This window comes from Hevea brasiliensis, chromosome 10 (genome assembly GCF_030052815.1).
Source record: "Hevea brasiliensis isolate MT/VB/25A 57/8 chromosome 10, ASM3005281v1, whole genome shotgun sequence".
In the NCBI taxonomy this organism is placed as follows: domain Eukaryota; kingdom Viridiplantae; phylum Streptophyta; class Magnoliopsida; order Malpighiales; family Euphorbiaceae; genus Hevea; species Hevea brasiliensis.
Window position 1 is genome coordinate 96,013,091 of NC_079502.1, and position 8,253 is coordinate 96,021,343.

At 33.0% G+C, this 8,253-nt stretch overlaps 2 protein-coding genes across 2 annotated transcripts; one reads left to right on the top strand and one right to left on the bottom strand.

The window, feature by feature from the left end:
- The first annotated feature begins 2,199 nt into the window (after window positions 1-2,199).
- Window positions 2,200-4,736, top strand: LOC110648611 (pentatricopeptide repeat-containing protein At4g37170). The gene has a single exon (XM_021802901.2). The coding sequence runs from the start codon at window positions 2,276-2,278 to the stop codon at window positions 4,355-4,357; it is 2,082 nt and encodes a 693-aa protein (XP_021658593.2). The 5' UTR covers window positions 2,200-2,275; the 3' UTR covers window positions 4,358-4,736.
- A 375-nt stretch (window positions 4,737-5,111) lies between these two features.
- LOC110648621 (uncharacterized) lies at window positions 5,112-6,231 on the bottom strand. The gene is made up of 3 exons (XM_021802911.2): window positions 5,959-6,231; window positions 5,654-5,879; window positions 5,112-5,562 (listed from the first exon to the last, which is right to left on the bottom strand). The coding sequence occupies exons 1-3, from the start codon at window positions 6,196-6,198 to the stop codon at window positions 5,138-5,140; spliced, it is 891 nt and encodes a 296-aa protein (XP_021658603.2). The 5' UTR covers window positions 6,199-6,231; the 3' UTR covers window positions 5,112-5,137.
- Between the last annotated feature and the right edge of the window lie 2,022 nt (window positions 6,232-8,253).

Sequence of the window (8,253 nt, forward strand, 5' to 3'; positions counted from 1 at the left end):
TAGAAGTTCTCCGCTTGAATAATATTCACTTAAAAAGTTGTGTAAGATTGCTATGCCAATGCAGAAATCAAGGGATGTTATTCAGATTTCGATGGAGGTGAAATATACTAAACGCCTCCCGAACGTAAGTCAGCTAAATTTCGAGGAAGGGGCCAAGATTATAGAGGTGACAAACATTTTGAAGGTACAGAGGGAGTTGTTGAATGCTGTGGTGGATGCAAAAGATAAGAAGGCAAAAATTTATGGCGCTGTCTTGCAAAGTATGGAATCCAAGCTAGGATCGTGCATCAAGAAGATGGAAGAGTCGAGCCAAGTAACATCTCTTGTAAATGAGGAAATAAATAAATCCTTGAAAGAAATAAATGAAGGGGAGAAGCTCTTACAGGTGCGCATCAGAAACAAGTTGCTGCTGTTGCTTCAAAAAGCCTAAATACAGGAATAAACTTCAGGCCTTGGATTATTCACTGGAAAGGTTCTGTGACCAAATTGTTAGAGCGCTGGAACAAGAATCTGGGAAACCACATCAACATCATACCGGAGCAGTGCGGGCAGAATTCATTCAGATTAAAATAGGCCTGAGAAAAAGAAAGAAAGTGCTGATGTGGAAGTTAGAAATATCCATGAGACGGAGGTGACGACAAACATTTCTGGGGAGATCAATGAAGTGTCTGCTAACACTGTATCTTTTGTTGACGAAAAGGAACGACCATTTGTTCCTAAACCGCAGGGTGAATCCTCAAGGCATGAGCAATCGCTAGCCCATGTACCAGTTGAATCAGGCGATTCAAAAATAAAACAGAAAAGGGAAGTGCAAACCAATGCCTCTGTATCTTCGCATTCTGATACGTCTCCAAAACCACCGAAAGTAAAATATGTTCGTGAGGAGATGGATGTTGATAAAGAATTTGAGCCCGCAAATCCAAGCCATTTGGCGATAAAAGGTACTAGAAGTCTGCATCTTAAGCTACCAGAGAAAAAGGCAGAAATATCCATGAGAAGGAGGTGAAAAGAAACATTTCCGAGAAGATCAATGAAGTGTCTACTGACACTGTATCTTCTGTTGATGAAAAGGAACACCCATTTGTTCCTAAACAGCAGGGTGAATCCTCAAGGCATGAACAGTCGCTAACCCATGTACCAGTTGAATCAGGGGATTCAAAAATGAAACAGCAAACGAAAGTGCAAACCAATGCCTCTGTATCTTCGCATTCAGATGCGTCTCCAAAGCCACCCAAGGTAAAATGTGTTTGTGTGGGGAAGGATGTTGATAAAGTACTTGAGCCCTCAAATCCAAGCCACAGGAAAGATTTAGCGATAAACGGTACTCCAAGTCTGCATCTTAACCCCCCAGAAACGAAAGGCACCACAGAGAAGATTGAATTCTCAAGTCAAACTGAGAACATTGGTCCAATGCCAAATGAAGGTGCATATTCAATTTCGCTTTTGCTTCCTAAGCCAACTGTTGGGTTGCAGGCATTGAAGAAATTCAACAAGGAATTACTCAAGGATGTAGCCCCTGCAGTGGTATCATCTGCTCCCACAGGATTTGGACAGATCGCTTTGGCTAAAGAACCTTTTCGAAATGAGGATCAAGGTGCCAATTCAATTTCTCAGGTGTACAAGGCAATAACCAATGTTGGTTTTTGCCAGGCTTGGCATGTGCACTTTGTATCTGCTAGGTAGTGTTTGAACGATATCACAATTGACTAAGGATTTCTTTTGCAGATTTCTGAACTGTACAGAATTCAATCTAAGGAAGGAATTAAAGCATTCTCCAATCAGTTCTCTTGGGATTGCACAGAGATCCAAGAAGTAAAAGATTGCTGATTTTAGCTTGTGAGAAACCATAATCTATGGATTCTTCATGAGCTCTGGCAACAGTGAAAGTTCAGATGCTGAACCTGTAAAGGATAGGCTAGTGCTTGTTTGTACATCGTTCAAATGTAAGATCAACTCAATTAATTGGATTCAACTAATTCTTTATAAAAAATGTCGACTATATAAATCCGTTATCTCCATCTTGACTTTAGAGGTTAAAGACTTATAAATATATAATGAGTTCTAATACAAAATCACTTAATTTAAATTAATGAGTTATATTATTAAATTATTTTAAAATTAATTAATTTTTTATAATGCATATTAAATATGAATATATTAAAAAAAAATAAATTAATTACTTTTTAGAAAGGTAAATCATAAAGCAAAATTTAAGTCTCAAGGGCTTTCCGCTCTTGTTAAGCGTTGGCTCTGCTCCGGCGTTCCCTCCAAAACCATGGAATATCTAAGCTTGAAATTCTCCCGATCTCTCCCTCTGCTAAACCTAAACAAAATCGTTACATCTCCTTATTCTTCTCAAACCCATTCTTATAAGCCTCTTACCCATAAAGCCTTCTTCAAATTAGACACCAAAGAAGGCCTCATAAATTCCTTATGCAAGGATAGAAGATTCAAAGACGCCATTGACATTTTGTGCCAAGAAAAGCGCTTTAAAGAAGCGATACAAGTGCTCAATCAATTGGACAAACCTTCTGCTTCTATTTACTCGACTCTTATACAATCTTGCATCCAAAACCGTGCTCTTGAAGTGGGGAAAACGGTTCATGAGCACATTAAACTATCTGGGTTTGTACCTGGTCTGGTTATATCGAACCGGCTTCTTGAAATGTATGCCAAATGTAATAGTTTATATAATGCTCGGAAGATGTTCGATGAAATGACTGAAAGGGACTTGTGCTCGTGGAATGTTTTGATTTCTGGGTACGCCAAAATGGGGTTACTTGATGAGGCAAGAAAAATGTTTGATAAAATGCCTGAGAGGGACAATTTTTCTTGGACGGCAATGATTTCTGGGTATGTGAGGCATGATAAGCCAAATGAGGCTTTAGAATTGTGTAGAATGATGAAGAGACATGATAATTCAAAGTCAAATAAGTTTACAATTTCTAGTGCTCTTGCTGCAGCGGCAGCAGTTCCATGTTTGAGAATTGGGAAAGAGATTCATGGTCATATTATGAGAACCGGGTTGGATTCGGATGAGGTGGTGTGGAGCGCTTTATCTGATATGTATGGTAAATGTGGGAGCATAGAGGAAGCAAGGCACATTTTTGACAAGATGGTGAATAGAGATGTTGTTACTTGGACAGCAATGATTGATAAGTACTTTGAGGGCGGAAGAAGAGAAGAGGGGTTTGATTTGTTCGCTGAGTTGCTGAGGTCACGGATTAGGCCTAATGAATTTACATTTGCTGGGGTTTTAAATGCGTGTGCTGATCTTAGTGAAGAGGAGGTTGGTAAGCAGGTTCATGGGCACATGACTAGAATTGGTTTTGACCCATTCTCATTTGCAGGAAGTGCTCTTGTTCACATGTATTCTAAGTGTGGGAATATGGTAAATGCAGAAAGGGTGTTTAGAGGGATGCCCAGGCCAGATTTGGTTTCATGGACTTCCTTAATTGCTGGTTATGCTCAGAATGGTCATCCTAATGAGGCCCTAAATTATTTTGAGTTGCTACTAAAGTCCGGGACACAGCCTGATCACATAACTTTTGTTGGTGTTCTTTCTGCATGTGCTCATGCTGGATTAGTTGATGAAGGGCTTCAGTATTTTCACTCTATAAATAAGGAACATGGCTTAACTCATACTGCTGATCATTATGCTTGTATAATTGATTTATTGGCCCGATCTGGTCGTTTTGAAGAAGCTGAAAATATTATTGATAAAATGCCCATGCAGCCTGATAAGTTTCTGTGGGCATCTTTGTTAGGTGGTTGTAGAATTCACAAAAATCTTAAACTGGCAAAAAGGGCAGCAGAAGCGTTATTTGAGATAGAGCCTGAGAATCCTGCTACTTATGTTACAATGGCTAACATATATGCCACTGCCGGTATGTGGAGTGAAGTAGCAAAGATCAGAAAAACTATGGATGACCGAGGAGTGGTAAAGAAACCAGGTTTGAGCTGGATTGAGATTAAGAGAAAGGTACATGTCTTCTTAGTGGGAGATCCTTCCCACCCAAGATCCACTGAAATACATCAGTTTTTGGGGGAGCTTTCTAAAAGGATGAAGGAAGAAGGGTTTGTTCCTGACACGAATTTTGTGCTGCATGATGTGGAGGAGGAACAGAAAGAGGAAAATCTCTCTTACCACAGTGAGAAGCTTGCAGTGGCTTTTGGAATTATTGCTACTCCACAAGGAACACCGATAAAAGTTTTTAAGAATTTAAGAACTTGTGTAGACTGCCACACCGCAATTAAGTTTATCTCAAAGATTGCTAGCCGAAAAATAATTGTGAGGGATTCAAATAGATTCCATTGTTTAGAAGATGGAAATTGTTCTTGTGGAGATTTCTGGTGATTCAAACCCCTTGAAGTCCATCAAGCATTTTTGGAAGACAGAGAAGATCATGTGGGGAACATCTTTAGGCTGCAGCAATTGTCTGGCAGAACATTATTTGACCTCAGTTTGAAGTAAATCGGTGGATAAGTTAAGAGGGTGAAAAGGGGTCTTTGACGTTGGCATCTCTGTTTATTTTGCATCAGCGAGTCTATAAAAGAATGCCCTGCTTTAAGAGTTTGTAACTGATCAAGAAGACTAGCCTCTCCAAGTAAGCCATTAAAGATGAGGAACACTTCTTTTCTTTACAGATATTTGGATGTTTCAATTCTAATAAAACAGAAACTTTGAGGAAGATTTCCTTGCTTTTTGCTAACATATGAAAGTGTTACATTTCTCAGTTGGGCTCAAAATGATGATAATTCATGAGGGTTAGGTAAAGTCCGCCATACTTCCAGTACTTAATGTCATTTTTCTTTTTATGCAAGCCTTCTTAGAAAAAAATATTTACTTGGAAATTTAGACAGAATTAGTATGCTCATTATTATAATTATTTTGAAAAATTAATTATAAAATTATTAATAAGCTAACACTTAATTTTTTATTATAAAATTATAAAATTTCTAATATATCTTTTTTTTTAATATATTCCTGCCAATTTCTTGCAATCATTTGCAAACACCATATTATTATGAATTGAATTAAAATTCTAACTTGAAATCTTACAATAACAAATATATATATATATATATATATATATATATATATATATATATATATATATGTATACATTTTAGATCATCACAAAACTTTAACTGCAGTAAGGTGCAAGACAGGCAAAGTCTTTAACAAATCATAAGTTAACATGGAGGCCTTAGGCTTGGCCGGCCGGTTAGAAAATCCGACAGGCAATGGAGCGAGCAGTGTGGTTCTCTCACAAGTACCAAGCCACTTGGATTGCATGTACTTGTGCTTCCTCCAGGGACCTAAGTGCATCTTCTTCTCCTTCATATACTTTTTTCCTGCTGAACATAATATTTTGATCAAGGCTTTTAGCCTCTCTGCTTTTCCCACAAATATTTCAGGCAGCCGATTAATTAATTGATTATACTCTTCACTTGCTTTTGCCATCTCGAATTCTGCTTGAAAGTTCAATTCTATTATCACTCTCACTTCCCCTTTCTTCGAGCTCAATTTATCCACCACTTCTAAGTAAGTGTGTTCCCCTGCGCAAGAAAAAGAAAAAAAGTTAGCTTCCATGGAATAATAATATATGGCATTGCTTTGCAGCAGGAATTTTGCTGGCTAGCTATCTACCTGATGGAATTTCCTGGCTGCTCTTCCATTTTGACTTGCAAATGGCACAATTATAACCTTCTGCTTGAAGCCGTAATAAAACCTCCCTCTGCAAGCAATTCCGGCACTCTCCGGTCGCCGCCTTGTGACACCTGCATTGCAGGCCTATCAGCTTAGTCTCCCTTACTGCAGCTTTTGTAGCTTGACGGATTTTTGTTTCCAGGGAACTAGTCCTATACAATGTTGCCTGCAAAAATGAATAAATTTGTTTAATTTCGGCTGCGATAATAATTCTTTAATTAAAAATAAACTAATTAATAATATACCTGAAGAAGTTGGTTTTGTGTTTCCCAGAATTTTCTGTTTTCTTCAATACTACAAGAATTCTCATCCTCATCATACTCAACATAATCAATAGAGTCACAAGAACTCTTGGGTGACTCTTCTTGAGCTTCCAAGAAGCTGAAAACATTGTCGGCGAAGCTCGTGTGTTGTTCGGAAATTCCAACAATTATGTCAGAATTCCAGCGAGCGATCAAAGGTTTTCCGGCCATGGCTTGAGCCATGCTTTTTGTTTTCTTTTTTAGGGTAGAAAATGGTGTTATATTGAATTTGCTTTAATTAGATCAAATTTATGGTAAGATTTTGAGTCGTAACGTGGGACCAACCTATCTTCAGTGGACGAACAAGGCGCGGCGAACATGAAAGGTTCTTTGTTTTTTTTTTTCATTCCTTAGGTGGCAGAAAGTTACTGGTGGTTGAGTAAGTTTAATACATGACAGGTGTATTCCACGTCACCCTAACCAATACTTGTTAGGGCTAGTAAACTAGGGATATCCTCAAGATATTCCATTATTAGATTAGATATTATTGTTATGGTTTAATTAGCTTTTTTATTAATTAATTATCTTAGTACTAATTAGGATAATGCTCTGAATAATTTATAATTTTTATTTTTTAATTTAATTTTTAATTACAATCTAAATAAAGATAAATTATTTTTATTAAATTAATTTTCAATTAACATTTTTTTTATTTAATTTAATTTAAATAAATATTAATTAAATATATTTAAATAAATAATTTTTAAAAATAATAAGTAATAATTTTTAAAAAAATAATAAAAAATAAAACAAATTATGTGATAATTGACTATGATATCATAAATTAATAGTCAATTATTTTTAAATTAATTACTATCAATAACTTTTATTATTATTATTATTATTATTGAGGATGACATATGGTAAATAATATTTTTATATAAATAATTTTATAAAAAATAATATAGATAATTTTTAAATATTATATTAATCACAAAAGTTTTTAATTTTTAAAAATTAAATTCTAAAAAAATAATAATTTAAAATATAAATGTTAAGGTAGAATGCTAAATAATAATAATAATAATTAAAAGAGGAATAAAATAAAATTAAATAATAATTAGCGTAAAAGATAGTTATTTATGAAAATTGACACGTAACAAATTTTTTAGGGAAAGTGTCATATGATATTCTCCTGAAAATAACTTACTATTTTATATATATACTAAAAGTTTTGCTTAACTCTTTTGCATTTTAAATGGTCAAGCAAAGACCCTCATGTTTGTCCAAGGGGTTTTGATATTTACATGTATTTAATAGACTTTTATATTTAAGCCCTAAAAATTTCTAGCATATGTTTCAAAGTTTGAACTTCTTTTATTGATCCAATAAAATAAAAATTTAATTAGCCTATGCTTCAAATAATTTAAAAGATATTATCTTCTATTGACCTAAATAAATTTAAAAATTAGTTGGTCACTAATTTAAATTTTTTTAAAATTTTTTTTCATTACTCAAAAGGAAAATTTGAAACGTGGGCTTGTTAATTATTTTTGTTTAATTGTCCAATAAAAAAAATTCAACATTTTAATTTTTTGTTAAAAATTTTTTGAGTTAAATTTAAGAGTTTATTAAATATATATCCATATTAAAAAATAATCTAAATTAAAAATTAAAATTAAAATTTTAGGGGCTACACTATTATTGCTTCTACTTTTTATTTGTTTTATTATAAGAAAATACTAGGAAATTGCCCATTCTAATACACGTGGTTATTAGTAATTATAATATATAAATAATCTTAATTTACATATATTTTTTAATTTTAATATATGAAAATTAAATAATAATTTAATTTTTCATTAATTATTTCATATTTTATAAAATAATAAAAATATAGCAATATAAGTTTTTTTATTAATTAAATATTATTTCATATTTTTTATTAATTTTTTACTTCTCAAAATTTTTAATAAAGATTTTATAATAAAAATATAATAATATAATAGAAACATTACTTGAAAATATGACATCATTTGAAATTGATTTAATTATATAATTATTTTTATCATTTTAAATATCAAAATTTTATTATATAATTAAAAAAAAAGTGAAAGAGAATTAAATGGAGAAATACTACATGGTAATATTACAGACATTGTCATGTTTTTTATTAATAATTTCATATTTTATTTTTATATTTTTTTATTAATTTTTATCTCTCAAATTTTTAATAAAAATTTAATAATAAAAATAAAGTAATATAATAGGAATATTATTTAAAGATATAGTTATTTT